This window comes from Herpailurus yagouaroundi, unplaced genomic scaffold, assembly GCF_014898765.1.
Source record: "Herpailurus yagouaroundi ecotype Mexico unplaced genomic scaffold, PumYag 142, whole genome shotgun sequence".
NCBI classification, from domain to species: domain Eukaryota; kingdom Metazoa; phylum Chordata; class Mammalia; order Carnivora; family Felidae; genus Herpailurus; species Herpailurus yagouaroundi.
In genome coordinates, this window is record NW_024412397.1 from 63529991 (window position 1) to 63557098 (window position 27108).

The following is a 27108-nucleotide window of genomic DNA, read 5'->3' on the forward strand; positions in this document are numbered from 1 at the left end:
TCTTTTCTTTTCTTTTCTTTTCTTTTCTTTTCTTTTCTTTTCTTTTCTTTTCTCTTCTTTTCTTTCTTTTCTTTCTTTCTCAGTATCCTATCCTCTACTTGATAGGACAGGACGTTCTGTGAAGTGAGTAGGAATGATCACTGGTAGTCACTGCCTCATCTTGACCGGTGGGTGGTAGGAAAACCATTTCAGAGAACCCTCCCAGTTCAGAGGCTCTGAGCCAGCCGTGCAGAATAGTCTCTCAGGAAATGCTACCTCTGTTCACTGCTTGGGGTGGGTTTGTTTTGTAAGTGTTTGCTGAGCTCTTCTGTGTGTACCCCTCTGAACACCAATGGCCTTCATCCACTCTTCCATTCATTCAGCAGAACAGGCATCAGGCAGTATCTTAGCTGCTGAAGGGAGGTGGAAAGTCAGTCAGTCACTGTCCTTGTCTTCAATGCACTTAGAGTCCAGCAGGAAAGATGGGTGCTAAGTGATCAGGACCCCTGCATGCAGCTGTGACTATGGCAAGTGCTGGGAAGCTGGGTAGATAGGCTGGGAATTTATCCTGGGGGATGATCATGGAGGCCTCTCTGACCAGGGACATTTGAGCTGTGATTGGAAGGTGAGAAGGATCATGAGCAAGAGCCATAGGAGAGGGTTAGATGGGGAAAGTGGGTGAGACCACCATTTGTTCTGTTTCTCTGCCTTTTTTGCTGATTCTTGGTTGGTTGTTAAGCTGTGAAGGCAGATGTGCTTTGCTTCTCCTAATTCTGGGTTCTAGTCATCCACCTCTGTTCCCCAGCCTGTTGGGTCATCTGACACTTTCTTACTGAGCGTGACTGGGTTCCTTGTCCTGTCCTGGATGCGTGGGTCCCTCACTGAACAGAACAGAGTCTTCAGGTCCTGGGCACTCTTGCTACTTTCTTGTATATTTCTACAAAAGGAATATGTGTTAGTAGTTAGGAAGAAAACATTTTATGGAAGTTACAGTTTCATTTTAACTTAAAAATTGCATTTATGGAGACTGAGTATATGCAGGAATTTGAAAGTTACTCACTAATGGGATAATACTGTGTTCCTCTGGTCTTTATTAGTTTACACATTGCCCTAAAAGTTCTGACCAATACCATTCCTGAGACCCCAATTTGAGCTGTTAGACACCTGTCACCATACTTCTCTTTTAGAAGTAAAGTTAAGAATTGGTGAGCGTGGGGGCGCCTGGGTGGCTCAGTTGGTTAAGCATCCAACTTCGGTTCAGGTCATGATCTCACAGCTCATGGGTTCAAGCCCCACAGCGGGCTCTGTGCTGACAGCTCAGAGCCTGGAGCCTGCTTCAGATTCTGTGTCTCCTCCTGTCTCTGCCCCTTCCTCGCTTGTACTCTCTCTCTCTCTTTCTCTCAAAAATAAATAGACATTATAAGAATTGGTGAGTATGATGAAGATGGTAAAAGGAAGAAAAGAAAAAAAATTGTTTGTTCCATTTTGGTCCACATCTGCCTCAGTGTTTCCATAGCCATTTGAAATGTGATATAGGATAGCTTGATTTTGTTTTTAAAAATTGAGGTAGCATACCTTTTGCAATGAAACAAAATAAAATAAACAGAAAGCCCACGATAAAGTAACAAAAACCTCATCACGCTTCGTTTGTCTCTGAGTTTAAAGAAAAAGAACAAGTAAAGTCTACTATTTCTGTGCATTGAAAGCACCATAGCAAAGGGCAAAGAAAATAGAGGTTTTATAGGGGCAGGTGGTTTTGTTTTTTTCTGGCACTTCCATTTCCTCAAATTGATAGGTATAGTGCATGTGGTTAGTTTACTTTAGAAGTTAGTGTAGGCCGTTAGGATGCTCACACTGTGTGTGTTGGTCATTTTACATGGGATGTTTCACTTCAGGGAAAAAATGTTTTGTCACATTTTCAAGCACTTCAGAACTACCATTTGCATAAATTATTTTAATTGGAATAATTTTTTCCACCTATTCATTAAATTTAAGGACTTGTGGTACACTACACCTTATTAACTGTGATTGTTACTGCAGGTACATGAAGGCAATACAATTGAATTTATTAACATAATTACAGCACTTCATTAATACATAAGGTCTTCCTTATAGCTAGCCTGCATTAGTGATGTTTCCTTTACTACTTTATATTTACAACAAGAGGGCTTAACAGAGTGTTCTTTTCTGTTATGTGCTATTTTCTGAAATTATTTTTCTTTCCTCTAGTTTGATGGTGAAAAAGAGGAATAAGGTTGTATTTTTGAAAGATCGATATGAATTGATTAGAGTGAAGTGCTGATAATGGAAAAAAGATTTTTCTCTAATACTGGAGAGTCCTATTCGGATTCTATTTTAAAAAGTCTCATCTTTGGGCTTCTAACGTTCTTGTTATTAGTGTTGCTTCTTGTATACTATAACAACACTAAAGTATCTGAGAAATATTTTGTAAAATGCTTTTATATTATATAATGGTATGTAATAGGTAATGCAAAATTTCAGATTAAACTTGCTTTTCCTTCTCACTCTTTAAAATATTGTTATAGGCCTTTGTTTTCCCCCTTGAGAGTCATTTTTTAAAACTCCTCAACACAAGTCATTCTAGGAGTACTGACAGCAGTGGATAGGAACCTCAGACCTCACTTCTAAGACCTCAGGAACAAGCTTGGGAAATGGGTTTCTTCTTCAGGGTACCTGTGAACTACAAGTAACTGAGGGAAAGACATTTGAATATTGTATGGCCTTTGTAGCCACTCTTAGAGAGGCTCGGAGCAGTGAATACTGTCTTCTGACTTTTCTTCTGGGGTGCAAGTAAAAGCTACCTCTGCTCCCTGCCCCTTCACAGGCACTCAGGAAAAGGTGGTGCACCTACCGCCTCCCCAGAGCTCCTCCAGTGCCCATAGCGTGACCATGAACATTGCTCTGGGTAGCTTTTTCTTTTTCTCCTTTTTTTGGCCTCAGTGGCTCTACTAAATTTCATGTTCCTACAGGTCATCAGGAAAGTGATCTCTTTCTTTTTAATTTCAGCAAGGGGAGAGGCGAAGCACAGAGAGCAGCAGATCAGACCATACTGAGCTCCCTTAGAGCGGCTGAGACCCGTGGAGGATGCTGGCTGCCAAGTGGCTGAGGAGGGCCTCACTCTAAGGTGGGAAAGCAGGTCTCAGCGGGACAGCTTCCTCTGCTCCTGGGCTCACCATGGCCTTCACTCTCTGGCTGGACGGCTGACGTGACTGTGTGCCCCAAGTGTGCACGCTGCTGGACTGGGTGCCGTCCCAGGTACCACCTGCTCTCAGGGTCTGGGAGCAGGACAGGTGGGCATCAGATGCTACCAAAAGCCGGACGGGGCAGAGCGATGGACTCCGACAAGCTAAGATGGAAGTGACCTGAGGCCTCGCCCAGGCAGTTTTCTCTTGACAGGATAGCTTAAGAGTTGGAGCACAGGCTTGTCTGGGGAGCAGTATGCAGGAAGCTGGTTTTCAGGCCACAAATGCTTTCACAGGTGAGAATTCTCCACGCTTAAAACTTTATTTGAACTTAGTTGGTAGGTTATAAAGTAACAAACAATTCTATAAAATGAGTATGCATTTATGTTTATGAACTGAAGGAATTCAGAGTCAAGGGGCTCAGGCTGCCATGGTGACTGATTTTGACAAAATAATAGTATGTTTTTCTTCTCTCTAAATAGAAATTTGAAAAAACATTTGACATTATATGATTCTACTTTTGTCGAGTAATATGGCACACACAATATTCTGCAAGTCATTGTTCTCTAAAGGAAATATGTCACTTGCAGAGCTATGAATAGAGGATATGCTTTTCTTTACAGAAGTGGGAAGACTCTCTGAGGGAATAAAGTTATTGATGATGAGTGACTTCTCCCTCCCCATCTTTAGTTTTCCTTCTCAGATTTATTTGTGTGCAAATGGTGGTGGGGGTGGAAATTCTGCTGAACTAACCACTCAGTTGAGATTCTTCTCATGTAAGTGAGCTTATGGAGAAGCCCCGCATCACTATTTGACATTGCTTTGCCCACTGGCTGCCAGTTTGCACATTTTGCAGGGAACCACTCAGTCTGGCTGACGCCCCAGACCCATGGCCTGAAACACAGGGCCTTTTGAATTTGGGTCCTTGTTCCTTGTCAGATTCACTTAACATCCCAGGCTTCTGCCTCCTTATTTATAAAATGGGGGCGGTGAAGTTAAAGAAACTAATGGAATCAAGGAGAAACATTTTTATATAAGAAGGTAGTTTTTTGGGCTTTTTTTTTTTTTTTTTTTTAAGGAAAGATGGTAGTATAATCACAATAAGTGACCACATTCTCTGGTCCTGTGAGACTTAAAAGTTTGCAACATTTCAAATTCTGTGGAGAGAGCAGGTCAGGTTGTTGTGTGCCTGGAGAGGTTGTGGCTCAGCCTGAGGGCCACACAGACTTGGATTGGGGCTCTGCCCTCTCCCCTGATGAGAGCTCTGCTCTTGGACAGTCATTGAGCTTTTTTCTGTTTCCTTTTGCTCATTTCTAAATGAAGATGGACACGGACTCAACTGCCCTGCTCTGGGGAAGAAATGAGACTACATATGTGAGTGCTGAGTATGGAGTTCGATCCTTTCCAGACCTTGGCTCTTTCCTAACGTGGAGTTACAGGGTTGAGCCTGGCTGCCCAGTCCAGTCCTTGCGCTCTGTGCTCATACTTTGAGCGAGCTCCTTAGACTGTCACCATCCGTGTCTATAACATGGGAGCCTTCATCCTGGGGGCTGTGCTGGGGACGGTCCTCTTGGGGTGGTAACAGCCCTTTGAAAATGAATGAAACTGTATTTAAGTGTAGATTCAGAAAAGCATACAAAGTTGAGTGCTTTAGACCATCTCAGACTTCCAGTCTGGCTGATTGGAAACCCTGTTCTCCTGTCCTCCCTTAATGGGTCCACTTCAGCTGTTTCAGTCACATGAGCTGCTCCTTCATGGAATGTCACTTTCTCTATTCTGTGTGAAGGGTAGCATACAGGGCATACCTCTGTGAAGTGGCCAGGCCCTTCAAACTCTTCTTCCCCACTCTCTGGAAGACATCTGGGGAGGAGAGGCAACCAGGAGGTGTAAGGAAAGAAGCTCCTAAAGCAATTCTGAGAGGAAGAGGTAACAAAAAGAACTGGAGGAAGAGCAGCACATGGTTCAAAATGTAGACTAGCCTCGTGTTCACGCTCCTCAGCTGTTTCAATGCCTGCCCAGGAGGTGAAAAGCTCCTGTAGTTGTTGCCTCCCCCTGCATGGCTTTTGAGACTCCTACTTTACTGCCATTGCCTTCTTGGGCAGTCAGCCTTTTAGAGGAGCCTGACCAGGGAGTGGAGGTGAGGGGGGCACCCCATTGGATTCTACACACAGTCTCTCCTGAGCCTGACATTAGTCTGCCATGGTTCACAGTTAACAGAGTTGTGTCCAGTCCTCACCAGTGTCCTCATTTTCTGAGGAAAAATGAAGACATCCCCCATTCCTGTCAAGATCCCAGGCCATCTTGAGCCTGGGGCCTTGAGACAGTTGGTTCTGAATAATGGAAACCACTGGGTTCTGCCTGGAAAATTCACAGTAGTTAGGACAGTGCCTGAAACATTAAGGCCCAAGAAAATGGCAGCTGTAATTATGACTGTTACTGCCCTGGTTATGGGCACAGGACCATGGTCACCTCCTCCTACATTTGCTTTTAGCCACCCTCTCAAGGCTCCTCCCCAGTTCATATTTTCTGAACTTCTTTTAAATTATAATTTACTGAAGAACTCTATTTCCTTACAAATTTGACCTCCTCCTAGTTGCATCAGCCTACCTGAATAATAATCATATTGGTAGTAGTAGTAAAATAATATCCATGGCCAATATTTTAGAGAGCTTACCATGTGCTTTACCTGTGTGTGTGTGCTGGTATTGTTGATGCAGGGGCACACTCAGAGCCAGCAGTTAGACCAGGCTGGTGGCCTTTTGAAATCTCTTAGCCCTGTATGCAAACTTGGCTGCACATGCGGGTCACCTGGAGAGCCTTACCACTGCCTGGGTCTCCCCCTCAGAGAGTGGGGTTTAATTGCATCAACTAGCCCTGCTAAACCAGGACCTATAGTCTAACAAGATCCCCAGGTGCTCGGTGCATTTGAAAGTCTGGCAAGCTGTGAGAGCCAACACTGTACAAAGAGTGGTGGTTAGAGTTTAGAGGAGAGGGTGGGTTGGGAGAGTCAGTACTTGAAAAAAGGAACTGACTTGTCCCATTTCCTCAACACAGGTGATTGAATAATCTGCACATTCTCAAGGAAGCTGTGGATTGTTGGATATTAGTTATAAGAGCCAGGCGCACAAGTACCTGTAGGACAATGGTTTTAGTGCCCCACTTTCTCTAGGGAAATAACCAGTGATGGAATAAAGGAGATAGAAGTACCCAGCCTTCTCTGGAGTGGGTCCCTGTGGAGTGGGCTCATCATTTTTATTTTTTGCCTGCTCTTCTCATCTTTCTTTCCCCACATGGTTGGTAATAGTTACTTATGATGTAGGATGAAAGGGCCGATCCTCTGTCCCTGCCCAAGCAATGCAGTAAAGCTGTAGTCTTAGAGGTGAGTCAGAGGCTGGTGCCCACCCACTTAGTTGGTTTGCCGTTCCTATGTTTCTTGACTTTAGACTTTTCTTATCCCAGGGCAACTAAAGGTGCTGATGTCTTAGTTTCTGGAATTGAAGATGCACTGATTTTGTGGATTTTCTAGGCCAGTGGAAAAAAGTCTTGCCTTCGATATTTTAAATGGTGAAGGGGTTAAAGCATTTGTCCTTGGCTTTAAATCTTGTCTTAGAGTGTGACAAAGTCATTATACAGTTAACCCTATCTCCACTTAAAAAAATTTGTTAGTTTATATTTTAGGTTTCAATTCCCTTGGTGATGGGAGTCTGGAGGGCTCAGGATTCCTATTAAAGAAGTACTTAGGGGCTGCAGTCTGGCCAGGAGGGAAGCCTGGTAGACCAGTATGAAGCTGTGTTTGCATGGCAAGCCCACTGCTTGTTTTGCAGTGAGTGCAATTACTGTGACGGCTGGTGGGAGCTTGGAAGCCCCTTCGTCCCCATGCCATTGCTGGTTTGCCTGTGTCTTTCAAATCCCCTCTTACATTTTGCTTCCTGTGTGAATATAGGTGTACACCCATGGATACATATTGCAAATTCATCCTCCTAATTATGATTTTCTATTCTTGCATATAAGAATTTACACATTATTGTAAGTTTTCTCAGCACATGTAATTTGGAAATGATTTTAATCAGTTAGGTACTATTTTATAACAAAAAAGACTTAATTTTCTCTTTTACAAGTAATACCTATTCATTGTAAGCAAATTTGGAAAGCTCAGACAAATTGCAAGAACAAAATAATTACCCATCCTATAGCCTTGCCATATGAAGCTTTCCACTGTTAACATCTGGCTTACATCTTTTCCATCTTTTTTTCCTGTGTACATTTCTTCCTATAAACAGTTTTTATAACATGTGTTCACTTTTATAACCTGATCATTCCCCTTTAACATTACGAGCATTTTCTTTAGAAATATGCCTTAAAATTGCTACATCATATTCTTTATGTATGTGTACTTGAATTTTTAAATTGTGCTTTTATTATTGGATATTGAAGTTTTTGACAGCTTTTGCCCTTATAGATAATGCTTTGATGAACACTGTTGTGCAAAAAGCTTTTCTATGTATTGGGTTATTTTCTTAGGTTAAGGTCCCAGAATTAGAATTATGGAGTTCAAAGATGTGAACTTTATTAAGGTTTATGACTGAATTTTTAAAAGATTTTATTATTTTTAAATAATCTCTACACTCAATGTGGAGCTCGAACCCACAACCCCGAGATTGAGTCACATGCTCCTCTGAGCCAGCCAGGCACCCCTATGACTGAATTTTCAAAGGGATTGGTTGGTCCTAGCTTCTGAGACTGTGCTGAGCTCCATTTCTTCCAGGTGCCTGTTCCCAGTTACTGTGGCCTGTTCCTGCCATTCAGCTGTGAGATGGAGCAGCCCTGCTTGCACTGCAGGGTGTCATGAGATTAATGCATGTTTATGGAGCTCTTTGCAGCATGATGCTGTAGAGCCTACCTGAGTGCCATCATTACAACAGTGATGCTAATGTTTCATTTTGGCAGTGAAAACTCAAGCATCCTAAATTCATTGTTTTTGTTCTTTCAGATAGTCTCTGTCTGGCTTTAGTTCATGGAAGTAATAATGTAGATGAATAGATGCCAGCAAGATAAGACTTTTGTAAGAACACCCTCTCTACCCCCCCGCCGCGCCCCCCGCAACCCTGGTGCCTCTGGGCATAGAGAAATGGGAATCCTTTCAGGCTGGGTCAGTCAGCTCTCTGTTGAAGTGTCCTAATAGTGATGGAGATTTCACCTGAGGTTTGCTGTACTTTCTCCTGACTTGGAAAGCATCCTGCCTAGGTTATCACCATTACATCCTAAAGAAGATGCCAGTGTTAGGATTCTGCTCCCTCCCCACCACTAATGACACCCTTAAATACTGTTTTGCATAATTAAATTTCTTGGGCTTCTGGAATCATTTCGTTCAGTGTTAGAAGAAACATATATCCTTGGATGACTAAATAAATGAACCAAATTCCTATAGAATTTACAAGTCTTTCTTGTGAAAAGGATGGTCAGACCTAGTTGTTAAATAAATTAAGGATATATCACTCATAAAGGAGAAGAATGAGAGTTGATTTAATAGTCTTCAGATATCCAAAACAGAGCTATTTTATGAATTTAGGTGATTGTGTTTTCTTAGCCACTAAGAACCAAAAAATGGAAAGAATCACTTAAATGGAGTTGTTGTGATGCTTATTTTTCCATGGAAATCTTTCACACTAGCTCGAGTGCTGGGACCCTGTGTAGGATGGACGTGGCCTTACTTGGAGGCTTGACCAGTGCTATACTATTCCAAGGGCTCTGAACAGCCCCGAAGGATCTTGAGCCACCTAGACTTTGAGCTTATTACTCACCCGTTTGAGGCTGTGCCTGTGTGCCGACCATGGATGACCTTAGCTCACACTTTCCATATCTGCCTGAAGGATGCTTGTTTTAGTTGATAGTGAGAGCTGTTTATCAATTAAGGGGAGGTGGGGCTGGGGGGGGGGAGTGATTCATGGCCAAATTTTGGAGGAAGAAATTTAATTGGTTTCTTTACTGTAGAACTTTTCAAAGTGTTTAATATGAAACTTGGAATATGAAGGTCCCTAATGGGCGATAATGGGCAGCATTTCCCAAATGACAAGACATTGAAGGCTTTTTAGAAAGCAAAACACAGAGGGACAACACATGATGCCAGTCTGTGATGTTGCTTTCCTTCTAGCTGAGGTTTGGGTGTCACTGTCCCACGGCACTAGTGAAGCAGAGCTCTTGCCAGACGTGTGTAATGCGCTGCAGATGAAAAGAAGGTAAGGAGGCAATCTTTCTTCTGCCTCCATTCTCCCCCTTGGCTCATTCTGCCAGCATTCTTTAAAATGCAGCTTTAATTATACCTTCTCTTGTCCTCAAACTTTTCATGGTTTCTTGTTTCCTAAAAAGAGTCTAGACTCCTCAGCCTGGAGTTCAAAGTTCCCTTGTGTTTTCTTCCATCATTCTCTTGCTGTGACTGAAGTTCCAGACAAACTGGACTACTTGCCCATCCTCAAATAGTTTTTACATTTTTAAATACCTCAATGCCTTTGCTAACACTTCTTCATCTCCCTTAGACTTTATCCTTCTACAATTTTTCTGACTTCAGGGTCTGTCTCAGTTCCATGACATCTTTTGTGATGTGCGTGAGAGAAGCCCAGACGATCTTCCTACTTGTAATTTAACAGATATAGAAATGATTGATAATAATAGCTTTTTGTAAAATCTTGCATGCTCTGGCTTGAGGGAAGTTAGATTTACTAAGAGGGCTATCGGAACACACTGTGGTGTGTGTGCTTGGTTTTTACATTGCCCTATTTAGCCTGGCATCTGGTCCTCAGTTCCAAACGTAACCCTTATTTAATAACATTGTTTCTATGTGTAAATTGTTTTCTAATAAGCTCCTAAAGCATCTCCATTTTCTTTCCTGTAAACTATTCTGCACTGTTTCCAGAGTTTTCCTACTGTGACAAAGATGATCATCTTTTTTAGAGGCATTATGGTAGCCTGATGCCTGAGGAGTGTATATACCCATTTTAAATAAGGATAAGAAGTAATGTCAGTATTGCTTGAAACTGTATTTATTTTAAGGTTACTTAAATACGTACAACATAAATATAGTTATAAAATCCTTATGTTTATAGCTTTTAAATAGCTATAACATCAAAACAAATATAGGAATTATAAAGTTGAAATCATTCAAATTGCTGCTTAATCTGACATACTTTTATTTTGCTGAACCTTTCCATTTCCCAGCCTTTTAAATTCTGAGCAGAGCATCCTAAAGGGTGACTCAAAGTGATGATGGGCACTCATTGCTGGATTTTAGGATATACACACAAAAGTCAACAAGGCTGGTTTGAATGATGGTTTTAAGCAATCAGCACTGGTTTAAGATGAATTCCTTGTCCTTGAATATCCAGGGTCAAAAACTACCTACAAATCTCATTAGGGTTCTTTAAAAAATGTTGGCTTTTGACCATCATACTTCTGAAACTTGGATGTTTAAGTTACCCCTGTAAAGAATGGTTTAGTTCTGGAGAAATCAAAGACTTGTACAGAAACCAGGTTACTCTTCAACATGTGACCCCTTGAATTTCTTTCTCGGGTCCTAGATTCTTGCTGTATTGGTGTGCAGAGGGTTTGGAATCCTTTGTTTGGACTATCTTGTGCTTACCACTGCAGGATGAGCCCAGAGGCCAGAAAAGGCCTGGCTTCCAGTAGAAGTAGCCATTCCCGTGTTGAACTTCCCCCAAATTTCTACTCAGTGATGTTGACAAGTTAGCTGACTATTCTGAAGCACACCTTTTACAACACTAAAGTGGATATAATAATAACTAGTCAGTAGGATTTTAGTAAGGATTAAATGAAGTAACATATGTAAAGTATCAACTGTAGAGCCTAGCAGATAGATGGTGCTCAGTAAGTGGTTTTCTTCTATCACCATCTTCAAGAGGTTAGCTACATGTAAAGGCCTCAGAAAGCAGGGGTTCATTTAGCAAATGTTTGATGGGAGCTCATGCCATGCCTGTGAGGGGTTCAGAGCAGATTGATATGATCCTTCCCCCTGGATATAGATGTTCGGTGCAGAGCAGATGCATCACTGCTATTGTGGACCTGGGAGCATGGTCTAGAGAGGCTGTCTTTTGCTGAGACCCCCTGGCCTCTCTGCTTATGGAAATCTTCAGCATATAGCTTCCTCTCTCCCTCATTTATATTCCACCCAATATGATTTCTGTCTCTGCACTCAAGTCACTCTACCTGCCTTACTCAGAGATGGCTCTGGGTGATGGTTTGTGGGGCAGTGATCCTGTGCAGTCATCACAGGTCGTGAGTGTGTGCCCTGATGGGTCTAAGTTGGAGTTACAGGTCTGCATGTGTTTATTTCAGAACATTATGTTCAAATGTGAAAACTCTGAAAGGGATGCAGAAATAAACATGTTTGGCATCTGTGTAGATGTTTTATGGTTCTATTTGAAAAAATTTAACCAGCGATAGTGAATATGGTAACATGGACATTTTTTCCCTCTCAGCTGACTTGGGTATTTTAGAGCATTTCCAGAGCAGTGTGAGGAAGACACCTCTTGGTTACAGATGCAGGATGACAGTACGTGGCCCTGCATACCTGTAGGTAGCATCTGGGCGCAGGGCTCCTCTGTATCAGTAGTAAGATGGGGAAACTATGCTGTCTTACTATTTAAATTTATTTTCTTTTATGATAAAATTTCAGAAAATTAAGGATGTTTTCCTTGCCCTTTGGAATTGCTTATCCATGATCTCAGATGCAGTATTTCACAGAGCTGACATAAGGAGTGAAGATTAATTGTCTGCTCTGCCAGGTGCTTTCACATATACAGTCTCATTCACTCCTTGGAACAGCCTTAGGAGGTATAAGTATTATGCCAGGTCTATTTGTAAGGGAACAATACAGGCCCAGAGTAAGCCTGCTTGAGGCCACATTGTCTAGCAAGCCTCAGTGCCAGAGTTGAAACACAGGTCTGTCTGTGCTGGAGCTGGATCCCAAGCATGCAGAGAGAAATAGTCCTTCTCCTTTATAAATCAATGCAAGGCAAGAGGGACATAGAGAGAGAAAGAGAGAGACAGGCATTTGAAGCTTGAAACTGAACTCACATAGTAAGTGTTTGTCAGATAGTGTTGTGTGTTTTCTAACTTAAAAAATCTTTTACATGTCTACCTCTTAACCTCACCAGTTTTTATGTCATTCTGCTTTTGGAATATTTAGGAGTGAAAGAAGAATGACCCATGGTGGTGATGGTTGTAAAACAATGTGAATATACAGAATGCTGTAGGACTGTACACCTAAAAATGGTTAAAATGGCAAATTTTATATATATTTTTACCACAATAAAAATAAACACTTAAGAAAAAAACAAACCCGTTACACGTTCACTGATGGCTTTCTGCTGTCATCCAGGTTTGACTGAGTATGCCATGAATGTAAGCATTCCTTATCCTTGCTTCGTTGGAGTGAGGGTTATGGAGACTGAGTAAATGATAGTAATTATTACTATGTGCCAGGCAATATTCTAAGCACTTTATACTCTTATTCGAGCCTCAAAACAATTCTACAAAATAGTTGCTGTTGTGAAGCGCTTTTGACAGATGAGGAAAAACAGGCACAGGTTAAGCGAAGGTAACACCTCTGATAAGATGAGTAGCTAAGATTAGAACCTACAACCGCCATAATCAACACAAATGACTGGACTGTGCCATGACTGGACTATGGCCAAGGCCAGCCTTTGTCAGGAAGTGTTTCCCTTCCAGCTTATCAATGTCCACAGAGATCTATGATCCAAATGCTTCTCTTGGAGAGGTGGTTTAGTTTATGGAGAGATGCATATTATAGTTGTATATTTAAGAAAACTTGGCCTATAAGGACATTTTTTTTTTTTTACATAGTATGATAGAATCATAGCCTGTGTATAAACTGTAGCTTCTAGTATATGGGCTTACAGCCTTGTTTACCTTCTCTAATTCTAGACTCAGACCACACAGGAGTAGGTCTTGTCACTGTGATAGTCTTTTAGGGTGTCTGCAAGTAAGCACGTGCAGAAGCCCTGGAACACCTGTGTTTCCTCTGTGTTTGCAGCCAGTGCAGTACATTTAGCATTCAACTGTCTAGCTGGTATGTTTTCAATACAAACCTCATTTCTCACAAAGTCTTTTTCTCCTTATAAAAACATTAAATGAACATTAAGAAAAATTCCATTTATTTGGAGATATTGGCTAATATTCTAGAATGGAAGAAAAATCTGCCTGCCTCATGCTTCTGGTTTGCTCCTGCCCCATGGTGTTCCATTCAATGCTTAGACATTGGATAACAGTTGAGTGTAGGAAGAGGTTCTTTTGGACCCAGAGCATAGAGAGTCTGGCGAACACCTCTTGTGAGCATATAGCAGATCATCCTTCACACACAGGATGGGAGAGAGTATGGGCTTAGGCTCATAAGCTCTGAGGTTTGTTTTTAATGTTTATTTATTTTTGAGAAAGAGAGACACAGAGAGAGGGAGACATAAACTCTGAAGCAGGGCTCTGAGCTGTCAGCACAGAGCCTGGTGTGGGGCTTGAACCCACAAACCGCAAGATCATGACCTGAGCCAAAGTCGGATGCTTAATCAACTGAGCTACCCAGGTGCCCCATCATAAGATCTGAGTTTTGATGTAAGTCCTACCATTTGTTGGGGTGAGATCTGGGTAAGTTACTTAATCCGGAGCCCAGCTTTTTTCCCTCTAAATTAGTAGTTATGATCTCAGCCTATACAACTGATAGCTAAAGAGAGAACCTAAGTGACAGTGCTGGACCAGGCTGCCTGTTTCCTTTCATGGTGTCTATGCCGTGATGTAAAGCCCTCCTAGCTGTGCTCTGACATCCCCTGGAGTCTGCTGAGGCCTTGATGTGGAGATAGGCCTAGCCTGCCTCAGAGACCAGTTGTTCGGGATGAGGCTTCTCCAGCTAGACCTAAGCCTCCTCTGTGCCTGCCTGTAATCTTTATTTCATATGTCGGGCACATTCACAGAGGGTGGACGTGAGCAGGGGGGCAAATTACAACTTAAACCTAGCCATGTGGTCTCATGTAAGTAGTGTGGACACCGTTTAGGTGGTTGAGGTGCTGGGCCCTATAGGCCAAAATGGGGCGAGGGGATTATGGATGTATTTGGCAGTTAATTTTGTCCCTATCCTGCCCTTCTGTGGGTTTGTGATGTATAAAGAGACAGTACAGGACCTAATGTGCAGTTGTTATACCTCTGTTGTTTCTTCATCTAGTTTTGAGCAACTTTCCTGTTTTGGAGGTGGGGCAGTTATTTGGCCCAAACTATTTTGTAAAAAATTTTTTTAATGTTTATTTATTTTTGAGAGAGAGAGAAACAGAGCACAAGCAGGGGAGGGGCAGAGGAAGAGGGAGACCCAGAATCCGAAGCAGGCTCCAGGCTCTGAGCTGTCAGCACAGAGCGCGATGGCTCGAACTCAAGAACTAGGAGATCATGACCTGAGCTGAAGTCAAACGCTTAATCAACTGAGCCATGCAGGCGCTCCTGGCCCAAAATTTTTTCTAATGTTAAATATTAATATATTGGCCTATGACATTAGACTTAGTCAAGTAAAAACCAACACTGGGAAAACTCACCCTTGTCGTTTGTTCCCTCCCTTGTGGTCCCACAGAGGTGCCCTGCTGGAAACCTCTTGTTTGTCTTGCGATGGTGCCCTCTCCCTTTCCTGTCACTTGCCAGTGCTGTTGTCTTTTACCTCCAGAAGATGGCCTCTTGGAAAGTGAGCTGAGTGGTGAGAGCACATCAGGGCACACAGGAATGGTAGACATGCAAGCACTGGGTCTGGCTGGCTCTTCCACCTGGCAGCTATGCACCTTCACAGATGTTTTATTTCTCTGAACCCATCCTCATCTGTAGGATGGAAAATGTTTAAATGCCCACATTCCTAGGTGGGGATACAGGGCCATATTTTAAAAAGCATATGGAAAGTGCTGTGTAAGTTTTAAAATGTTGCACAAGAGTGAATAATTTGGATAATTATGTTTAGATAACTGAGAGCTCTTCTCATCAGAGGTTTGCTCTAGGTAGGGTAGCCAGGTGTCCCCATGTATGCCTGTTGTGGTGGTGCTTCCTTTCACTCTCAGGAATGTCCTGGTTTGAACGATTAATTATATATATGATCACCTTACTTATGGCTGATGCCCTGACTAAAAGAGTGACTTTTCTGGCTCTGAATAGTGATGGGAAACCTTACTTGGATGGTCTTCACTCTCTGTACTATCTCTGCAACAGCTGCGTATGGCTTTTGTAGCAGTGGAGGTTTTCTATTGCATGAAATGTTTATAATTGGAAGATAAACTCTGCAGCAGTATGGCACGGTGGAAGAGGTGTTAACCCCACAGTTGGATCAGCCCTGTCTCCCCACTGGGGAGCTATGTGGCGTAGCTATGAGTATGGATGTTTACTTATGTCTCTAAGGGCATGGTACCTCCCTCATGGGGCTGTTGTGAGGGCTTGATGAGGTCTGTTGAAGTTGCCAGCAAACCACATCGCACCAACTCATGTACATGCAAGTAAATGTTTTTTGAAAGTAAAGTTTGTTGTGTTTTATTTTTTTTGTCAAAAGTAACTTTTATTATTTTTTATTACTACAAAACTGTACATGTTTACACTTGTTTGAGGTTGTGGAGTTTGTTCTATCAGTCTTCAAGTTGATTTCTGGGGTATTTAGGATGATTTGAAAGTAATCTAGTTGTGTTCATGGGATGAGATGAATCTAGGGTCCTCTTATTCCACTGCCATCTTCTCTTCTCACCTGTTGTTTGTTTGTTTATTATTTATTTATTATTACTATTTAAAATATTCATTTATTTTTGAGAGAGAGAGAGAGTGAGCAAGTGAAGGAGACGGGCAGAGAGAGAGGGAGACAGAGAATCCCAAGCAGGCTCTATGCTGTCAGCACAGAGCCCAATGCAGGGCTCTAATTCACAAACCATGAGATCATGACCTGAGCTGAAATCAAGAGTTGGGTGGACCCTTAACTGACTGAGCTACTCGAGAGCTCCTCGCCTGTTGTTTTTTTAATTTAAGATGTATAAACAAAAAGAAGTATGATGTTCCTGCTGTTGACTGAACTGCTGAATTGGGTGCCCGGCCGTGGAGTATAGGGGAGAGATGAGGGAAGGGGACACTTCAGAAGTTTTTGTTGATGAATAATAGAAACTCATCAGAGCTTGTTTTTGCTTTTTGTTTATAAATCAGCATAGTGGCCTTGGTCTTCAGTCGCACCACGGATGAATACCTTGTCTTTCTGGCTTCACTGAAGCACCCTTAGTAAGTGTTGCTTGTTTATTTGTTGTCCATCTGTTGTTGCTCGCCTACTCTTGGCCTGGAATGGAGGAGCAATGTCAATTAATTTGGTGTCTCTCCCAACCTTGGTGTCCTGTTTTATTTGGAGAGATATGTAGCACATGTGGACAGGACAGCTACCATGTGAAGCAGAAGGTTCAATGCTGAGGAAGGCACCAGTGAAACTCTCTGAGAGTTCAGAAGATGCAGGCTCCTGGGGTAGCTTAGGGAATATGAGCTGAGCCCAGAGCCCAGGTAGGGAGATTTCAAGCAGAGGAAGAGGGAAATCGAGGTGGAAGCAGTGCAGACACAAGTGGCTCATGACCAGGAGCGTGAGGAAACGCGGAGTCAGAATGAAGATTTGGAGTTTATTTGGTACTGGGTGAAGAGCCTTTGAAGGTTCCCAGCTGGGGAGTGACTGTATCAGAGCTGCTCTGGCAACAGAGGATGGTGTCCCAGAGAGGGTAGACACAAAGGAGGCCGGGCAGAAGGAAGTTGGTGCTTGGTCATAAATAATGCTGAGCTGGGGCGGGGGGTGGGGGATGTTTTTAAATTCCCTTTCACCTTCTCCCTTGATGGACTGGACAAGGCTCACTAGCTTTTTTGTCTGTTTATCTCAAAGGCACACACTCTCCTTTTGAACACAAAGAACCTATTCCTTATTGTTCAAAGTCAGAAGTATGGTCGAGAGATTTGTGAACACCTGCCAGCCTTCGAGAGTGGTTAAGACAAAAAAATAAGATATGTACATCATAAATGTAGTTTTTACCAAGAGGTAGAATAATCTGCAGACAGCAAGTTGCATAAGTTTAGCTTATGGAATGCTATTTTCTTCTTGAAATTGCATTGTTTTAAAAGCCATTATGTGCTTTTTTTCTGGCTGTGGAGTTCAGGTGGCTGTACGACCATGGACAACCTTGTGGGATTTGCTCAACTCAGTGTTTTGGAAAAGGTGAACAGAGTGACCAAAACCAAGTTGTGATCGATGGTCACATCTTCCCATCCTCTTCCCTTTCCCCTCTCATTTAAAAATTTTTTTAGGGGCGCCTGGGTGGCGCAGTGGGTTGAGCGTCCGACTTCAGCCAGGTCACGATCTCGCGGTCCGTGAGTTCGAGCCCCGCGTCAGGCTCTGGGCTGATGGCTCAGATTCTGTGTCTCCCTCTCTCTCTGCCCCTCCCCCGTTCATGCTCTGTCTCTCTCTGTCCCAAAAATAAATAAATGTTGAAAAAAAATTAAAAAAAAAATAAAAATTTTTTTAATGTTTATTTTTGAGAGAGAGCGAGAGAGAGAATATGAGTGGGGTAGGGGAAGAGAGAAAGGGAGACACAGAATCTGAAGCAGGCTCCAGGCTCTGAGCTGTCAGCACAGAGCCCAATGCGGGGCTTGAACTCAACAAGCCATGAGATCATGATCTGAGTTGAAGTCAGGCACCTAACCGACTGAGCCACCCAGGCGCCCCTTCCCTTTCCCTTTCTTTTCCTTCTTGGCAGACCTTGTGTCTCTTCCTTATAAAGGAAATGTTTGCCAAGTGAAGTTATCAAAATACTACAACTTCTTAGCTGAAGTAGAGATTATATATTGAAGAATTAAGTTGTGTCACCTTGTTTCATCCATGTTAAACACTGCACCTAAAAATGATGGCTATATAGACCTCTGCTGATGAGACTGAGCCACTAAGTGGAAACCAAAGTCATCCATTACATCTGCAGTAGTTGTTGGGTTTCTAGTGTGTTCTGGGCATGGTAGGAGCTGATCCCCAAGGAGCATAAAGCCTGAGAGAGGACCTGGACAAGGGGCTGAACCATTGTCATCAAGACCCATTTCCATGGCCTACGTAGTATTGTTACCTGCAGTACATCATGGTATCAGAGAAAGGCTTTCAATAAGAAATGATTTAGAAACAGAGATCAAAAGTAGGACTTGGCCAAATGAGGGAGTAGAATGGAGTAGGAGGGAGTCCCAGGAAGACTTGGCAGTAGGAGCAACAGCAGCAACAGCCCAGAGATGAGTGGGAAGAGCCTGGGTGGTAGTTCCATCCAGCCAGAGTTAGAGTTTACATGGTGGTAGAGACCGCGTGATGGGTGAGCAGGCCCCAGACAGTGGCAGTGTGAAGTGAGAGATGATTCAGAGGTAAGTTCTGTTGAACAGTGATTGGCTGGGAGTAGGGTATGAGGGAGAGGAAGAGTCAAAACTGATGCTAAGATATGTCTTGCTGAAGCACCTGGAGAATGGGTGGGTGATCTCAGGCAGGTCATGTAGGAGGAGGAGGTGTTGTGGGGAAGCCCTCAAGTGTAATCTTGGATGTATTGAATTTGAAGTGCTTTGGGACATCATGGTGGAAAAGACAGGCAGACAGTTGGATATGAACCTGCATATCCAACCATATCAAGGATGGATGCGGGGATTTGGGAATCATTTGTAGCTTAGAGCACTGTGTGTCCTGCAGATACCTGCATCCCTTCCTTGCAGCCGACCTCTGCAGAAAGGAGCACATTTCACAACCCTTCCTTCTCTGTGTGCACCGACACTGCCCCTCTGCCACAGCACCTCCCTTTTTGTCCTGCTCCACTCTGAGCCTCCCACCCCCTCTGTCTGCCATAGTGAGAACCGCACTGCTACCCTCCCCTAAAACATTGTGGCGGAGCTGTTCTTGCAGGGACTGAAGCCAGCTCTCCATTGCCATCTGAACCCTGCAATAATACTAACATAAGACTGTGGGTGGCCTGCTTTACCAAAGGCTGCAGATAGCCAGTAGGAGCTACAGTTTAGGGAAAAAAACATTTAAAATCAAGTAAGACAATTACATAATTTGAGAGAAAAGCAAAGTTCTTCACAGATGATTTTCTCATGGGGCAGCCTACTCCTACCCTTTCTTTTCTATGGGTCTGCCCCCTCTCTTATCTCTTCAGAATGAGAGCTCCTTCCTCCTTCATGAAGCCCTTCCCTGTAAATCTCCATTTTCCTGTCTTTTAGGGAAACCCCACTTCCTACCCACATGTGTTGCCCTAGGGTTTACCCTCTTCCCTCACAGAGCAGGCTGCAGGACCCATGAACCCTGTTATATAACATTGCTGCCTAGTCCATGGTGGATGATGCGCCAGAGCATACTTCCCTTTGAGGTCTCTGGGCCAGTGTGAGCTGAAGTTGTATTCCCTGTGTTCTCCCTGAGTCTTCACTTCTCTTGGTGACTGCTGTACAACTGTGCTCACACACAGACATCTCCCAAGGAGCCCACGTTTTATGTCCTGGAGGCAGTAAAGCCTGTCCAGAGACTTGAGTCCTATTGCTGCACTTTATTATATGCTTCCTCTTGTGTTCTGCTTCCAGACCAACCCAGAACCCACTAACATACAAGAGGCAGAGTCCATCACTAGGCCTTTCTGAAAAGGGGCCATCTACTCCATGGATACAGAGGCCTGCAGGAGCTTCAGGATTAGAAGTTGTTCTTCTTTTATCTTGGGTCTCACACAGCTTCACCATATTTCTAGTGGAAATACAGTGGAATACATGGAAGCTCCTGGGTCTACTTTTCATCATTATAACTGGGAATGGGGGGGGGGGGGTAAAAATTGAGGCCAAGAGACGGAAGGAACACAGTTATGGAAAGATGGTATATAGCTTGAGAAGAGAGGATCGGGGTAGGACTTTGTGGAATTCAGTATTCAAGGACACTGGAAATGTGGAGGGCACAGCCAGAGTGAGGAGGAAGCCAATCAGGGGAGGGCGTCAGGATGTGGCCTGAGGGGTCAGGGGTGGATGTATGAATGGACAGTGAGGAAGCAGAGACAAGGAGTATAAACAACTTTGCATGAAGAAGTTTAGAGAAAGGAGAAAAGGGCTAAAGGGAGAGGTGGGTCAAGGAGGGTATAAGGAGCAAGCTGACAGAAAAGTATGTGTTAGATTAGAAAAGGTAGAGCAGTGGGAAAATGGATTCCAACTCAGTGAGATGGCTGGGCCAGTGCCACTGCTGTCTTCATGACAGAGCGAGGGGAGGCAGTGAGGCCAATGCTGTGGTCCTGATGCCCAGGAGAGTATTTGAGATCAGATAGTTTCCTCTTCCTTTCCTCCTGGGCCCAGAGGAGGATCTGCAGGGGAGCAAGAGTGACTGTGGAATGGAAATGAAGCCCGTTTCTGGGTCAGAGGGAGAGGAAAGACATGATTTAGACTTGAGAGCAGATTCTGGGAGTAACTAAAGATTCTAGAAATCTAACTGATATTATCCAACATCCAGCTGAAAATCTGGGAGCTCTTTTGGCAGACCGTAGTCAGGGCTAGAACAGAAGGAATTTGGTATGGGTGCCTTATGTATTTTGCCAGCCCAGGCTATCCTCGGCTAGACTTTAGAGTTAGCAGAAGGTTGCCTCGGCAAACTCACAAGTACATGCCTTGTTTCTGGGTCCTCCATTTAACCTCCACACTTACTGCCTGCTTCCTTGGAGGATTACTCAGGTTCTTTTGGAAAAAGTCCGATATTACCTGGATTTGAGCTCTGAGGACCCCCAAAGTCCACTCCTTGGTTTAGAACAGATAAGGAGGTTCCATGTGGCCATGCTTGCTGGAAACAGTCCATCAGCCCATCCAGGTCCGGAGAGAGAAACTGGGCTAGCTCTGCTGCTTTGCTTCTGCCCTCCTCACTGGTTCCCACTCCTCTCAGCTCCCATGGATTCCAGCTTGAAGTTGAAAGGGCCTTGCTAGGGGTGATTGTATTTTAATAGAAGATTTTGTGCTAATTGTCACTAGTGGGAATTCACTACATGGACAACATGGGGTAGGAAGTTCAGGAAGTGTGGGGGTGAGGGGAGTAGTTTTTTATTTAGTGATTTTTCCCAAAATGTTTGCATAATATTTGAAATATTTTCAAATGATGTTTATAGAAATAAAGGCACGTGTGCATGTTGTACAGCCAGTAATTAGAAGGCAGAGACTTCTCTTGTTTCTGCTTCCTTCCCAGCATCAATGCCTTTGTGGGAGCTGTCCTGCCACTCTACTTGATTCTAGTGATCTGTCAATCATAGGATTCCAGAGACAAGCTAAGCCAAAATGATCAGGCTCTCTCTTCTAGGAGCTTTAATTGTGAGCAGGGACACACAGGACTAGGAGGTAGATAGAATGGACTCATCTGATGGCAGCTCCTAACATAGAGAACACAGGAGTTCCCCAATATATATCACTTTAGTGCTCAAGTCCCTGGCTTTCCTAGTCCTGGTTATTCAGCATGCTGTTCATCAGCCTTACAATAAGTTTACCCAGCTTGCATGCTTGCTTTTATGCTTTACTTAGCAAGAGTTTGTTAAAATACTGGTGTATGTATCATCAACTTCTCATGATACATTTTTTCTCCTAATACTTTGAAGTATGTATATAGATCATTTAGTTACAAAGAGGATAATGAACTTGGAGGATGAAAAGGTCTGTGATGAAAAAACATTATTGTGTTTTCAAGTACAGAAATGATGGCAAGAGAATGTGGCACAGGGTGGAGTTGTTGTTGTACCAGAAATTGTCTCTGACTTTTCCAGCACCGTCCCCAACTTGAACCTGGTCTTGGTAAAATCTCCCCATCAGTGCAGCATTGTAGATTGTGAAATAAAGGGAATTTAAGGAAGGACAAAAATAGATAAACAGTGAAAGGAATAGTTAGAAGAAGGAAGAGAGTAAGAAAGTGAAGGAAAATATGAGTCAGTAATGTCAAGGGTAGACTGCACCCACCCAGAAGTCAAAGTCTATACATAGGGCTAAATTAGGACAGTCATAAGGGGACGGCCTCATCTGTTTCTCTTCATCACAAGCCCTTAGTGGGAAATGATATTACGCGCGCGCACACACACACACACACACACACACCATGTATTTTAAATCCCCCTCATCTCTTCTCCCCCCACCATATGTAAAATACCTAGGAAGTCAGTTAACATCTCTGAACAATTTATTTATTGTTAAAATGAAGAAGTTGAACTAGGTGGTTTTTTTCTTTCTTTTTATTTAAGCTAAAGAAACCCACCAACAACCAGTTCACCATTTTTCCCACCCCCGCCCCACCGCTGACAACCACCAGTTTGTTCCTTGCATCTGTGAACTTGGTGGGGTTTTTGTCTGTTTTTGTTTTAAGATTCCACATATAAGAGAGATCATGTAGTATTTGTCTTTGTCTGACTTATTTCACTTAGCATAATGCCCTTGAGGTCCATTCATGTTGTTGCAAATGGCAGGATTTTACTCTTTTTTTGTGGTTAATATCCCTGTGTGTGTGTTACAATTTATTTATTGATTCATCCATCAGTGGACACTTACATTGTTTCCATGATCTTGCCTTAAAAATAATGCTGCTTTGAACATGATGGAGAGGGGGGTGGGGGAAATCTTTTCAAATTAGTGTTTTTGTTTTCTTCACATAAGTACCCAGGAGTGGAATTGCTGGGTCATAATGGTAGTTCTATTTTTAATTTTTTGAGGGACCTTCATGCAATTTCCCGTAGTGACCACACCAGTTTACATTCCCACCAACAATACATAAGGGTCCCCTTTCTTCACATTTTTGCCAACAATTTTTACTTTTTATATTTTTGATAATAGATAGCTATTCTAACAAGTGCGAGGTGATATCTCATTGGGGCTTTTATTTGCATCTCTTTGGTGATTGATGATGTAGAACATCTTTTTATGTGTGTATGGCCATCTGTATGTCTCTGGAGAAATGGTTTTCAGATATTCTGCCCATTTTTAAAGTGTATTGTTTGTTCTTTTGCTGTTGAGTTGTATGAATTCTTTACATTTTTTTGATATTAGTCCCTTAGCAGATACATGGTTTACAAATATATTTTGTCATTCAAAATGTTTATCATGTCAAGGAGTTTTCTGCCTGTGTTTTCTTCCAGTTTTATGGTTTTATGTCATACATTCAAGTCTTTAATCCATTAATTGTAATTAATTTTTGTCTATGGTGTAAGATAGTGGTCCAGGTTCATTCTTTTGCATGGATGTCCATTTTCTCAACACCATTTATTATAGAGATTATCTTTGCCCCCATTGCATTTTCTTGGCTCCTTTGTTGTATATTAATTGACCATATATGCTTGGGTTTATTTCTGGACTCCCTTTTCTGTCCCTTTTCTGATCTATGTGTCTGTTTTTATGCCAATACCATACTATATTAATTACTAAGACTTTATAATATAGTTTGAAATCAGGGTGTGTAATGCCTCTAGCTTTGTTCTTTCTCCAGTTTTCTTTCGCTGTTTAGCATTTCATAACTACTTATAAGATTGGTCCTATGAACTCTCATAAGACTAGGATGTAAAGCCCACCAATGGAGATGGTGCTAGATTCGTGACCTCCTTCCAAGGGTTCTCATACCTAGAACTTACTGTCCTCCTATGAAGGAAAGAGCTCTTTTCACTGAATCCCCAATCATAACATATACATATCCCATACATTGACACTTCCCAGAGGTGTCTAAAGCTTTTTTATCCAAATGAGTGATATTCTAAATAGCAGTCATCTTAAGACACTATATATATTTTGTGGTGGAGATAGATAGAATTGCAGTATGCCGAAGCACATGTGGTCTGTGATCCAGACTACCTGGGTTCAGATCCTGGCTCTTTTATAGCAGCCTTTATGGCACTGGGTGAGTAACTTAACCACTCTGTGATTCACTTTCCTCATCTATAACATGAGAATAATGGTAATAGAATATACTTGAGAGTTGTTGGGAAAATACATGAGTTTATGCAGGTACTACTTTATGGCAACAGGCAATTGTTAGGCATAGATTCACCTCATTTACACAACTTGGTCCCCAGATGAATTTTTCCTGCCTCTGCAAACCTCAGTCCACCATCAGTAGGTTTATATGTGGCATCATATTTGCCCATGGGTTCTGAGGACATTTCCAGAAGAGCCATTCCAAAGGGTTTTGAATGACTGCAACAGTATTGGAATTAATGGGTTAAACTCATGTCAATATGTGCTTTTCTAGTTCATTTGTCAAACAACAATAAGAAAACAGACTTCTGAATCTTGGATACCCCTTGTAATTTGAATTTAATATTACCATGTGACTAAGTGTTCCCCATGCATTCACTGAAGATTAATTTCCTACTAGAGTGTGAATCTTTATTACATATTTGTCATTTAAATACAATTTTTTTTGCTATATGTTATAATAAGGCAGAAATGTAATTTAAACATACGTGTTGCTAAATAGTTTGAATTCTGTATCTTTTTGTTAATCATCCTCTTGTTGTCTTGCTAGATATAAAGAACACTCTTGGGGCTGGAGACAATCAGCACCAATTGTCTTGTTCACTTTTATTGAATTTTATGCTAGACTCTGAGCTAGGTGCTGGGAATATAAGGATGAAAGGACTTAGCAAACAAAAGAACGGGGTGCCTGGGTAGCTTATTTGGTTAAGCATCTGACTCTTGATTTCAGCTCAGGATGTGATCTCACAGTTGTGAGATTGAGCCCCATGTCGGGCTTTGTGCTGACAGCGTGGAGCCTGCTTGATATTCTCTCACCCTCTCTCTCCACTCCTCCCCTGCTCACATGCAGTGTCTTAAAATAAATAAATAAACTTAAAAAAAAGAAACAAAAGAGCATTTCATTTAATAAAAGCATGACATAGTTTACTTAGATGGCAGTCTTCGTTAGGGCAGTGTGCTCATGTCATATTTGTTTGTAGTTAATTTTTAGTGTGGAAAAAAAAGGGAAGCACGCAAGACTTTGAGATTTTATTTCTGCATATCAAAAAAGTACCGTAAGGGTGTTTTACATGTATCCTTGTATCCCTTTAAGATCCTGGGGGCCTTAAGGGATTTCTGTTTCTAGCAGAAATTTGGAGTTGGGTCAAAGTCCAGAGGGGTGAGGGTAGGGCTGCACCCCTTAGGAAGCTCGGGCTTGGTACTTGGTACTCCGTGTGGAGCCCAGACTTGCTGGCACCAGGCTTGTCCCTCTATTTGTGTAGCCCAATTCACAGGTGAGCAGACAAGACTCTTAAATGTGGCAACAGAGAAGGAGACCCTCTAAGATGGTGAAAAGAGTATTTATGATGGGAGTCCATGGTTGGAAATGAACCAGGATAATAACAAACCCAGCTCTGTTCACATGTATTTTTTATAAGTTGATCAGGATTGAGAGCATGTGTGGGAACAAATCTCTCTTCTCTCTTATATCCTCTAAAAACAGTGACCAGGAGGAGGCCTTACTTTTGCCTTAAGGATGATTGAGGAATGGATGTGGTTTATTTATGAGTCCATGACCTGAGGTCCACTTTTAGATTTATTCACTTAGCACATATTTATTGAGCACTTGCTATATAATAGGAGCCATAGTAGGTACTGGGATTACAGGGGTGAATAAGACAGAGCCCCTGCGTTCAAGGAATTTACAAGCTGGCTGGGAGACAGATAATTAGAAGTAAACAAACACATCATGTGATTTCAGATAGCTGTGAAGTCCTATAGAAAATAAAGGGGGGGGGGCAAAGATGAGAGAGTGACAGGGAATGCTGTTGCTGATAGGATGATCTGGGAAGGCCTCTCTAAGGAAAAGGAAGGGAGAAAGAATGTGGAGATGGAAAGAGAGTTCTGGGCAGAGGGCCCAGCAAGGACAGAGGCCTTGGGTTCACAACAAAGTTGGTGTTTGAATGGCAAGATGGTTGTTTGGATGGTCACATGCCCTGGAATGGACTGGGCAGATGGGTGATCCTTGGGCTTTTGTTTTAATTTGTTTTGATTCTCATGTTCTCTCCAAAGGGGGAGAGAATCTGGGTAAGTATCTATAAATTTTAGGTAGCACTGTTTGCTGTATATTTAGTACATTATGTTTTATTTTGAATCACTGCTTTTTAAAAAATTGTCTATCTTCCAAACACTGAGTCTACTAGGATATTCAAGGTCAGTTCTTAGACTTCAGGTTTTTTATTTCTTGGCACTTTCTAAGCACGTTGCTCAGACATTTTGATACAGTGTGAGAGAAACAACTGCAGGTGGTGGCGGAGCAAATTCTCATGGTTAGTGGCTGAGAAATGTGGAACAGAACAGCCAGTCTAGTTGGAGAGAAGATGCTCCACGTGATGAGCTTCTCAAGCCTGGGGAGAGCCTGAGAGCCTGTGCTCTCTAGTGGAGGTCGAGGAACATGAAAGACATGACAGACATTTGCATCTTAGTGCTCACAGTTTTGTTCCTCAGATGCAGGCTGTAGTCATTTGGGGCCAGACATGTAGAGAATGTCTTCAGCCCTTGTTCTTTTCTTCCATACGGGGTTCACTTCAGCCAAGACGAAGGCTATTTCTCATTATCCATCCTTTCAGAATGCCACCCTCTAGCAGGTAATATCATCACCAGTTCATGTTGGAATTTATTTTTCTTAGATTTCTGGATTTACTTAACAGGCACAATTTCCAAGGGTGGTTCGTCCTTAAGCGGGGCAAGTATATAATAAAATAGCGATGGGAATCAGTACCAATGGCACTTTGCCAAATCACTTTTTAATCTTGCCATACTTTGTCTCTTCTCACTTAAAATGAGAACATCTGATGCACTTTTCATGATATTTTCAGCATTAAATACCGCCTTTTAAAAAGATATGCACCAAAAATATCCTTTGTCC

General features: G+C 42.5%; 1 protein-coding gene across 6 annotated transcripts in view; it reads left to right on the plus strand.

Moving 5' to 3' along the window:
* The window catches only part of LDLRAD4 (low density lipoprotein receptor class A domain containing 4), a 467289-nt gene that overhangs the window by 205326 nt on the left and 234855 nt on the right, over positions 1 to 27108 (plus strand). For 5 of the 6 annotated variants that reach the window (XM_040479478.1, XM_040479483.1, XM_040479482.1 and 2 more), the window contains exon 3: positions 3007 to 3478. In XM_040479478.1, the coding sequence (XP_040335412.1) occupies positions 3439 to 3478 (40 nt within the window). In that variant the 5' untranslated portion in view covers positions 3007 to 3438. The remainder of the gene's footprint in view (positions 1 to 3006; positions 3479 to 27108) is intronic. The other variant, XM_040479486.1, reaches the window with a different exon arrangement.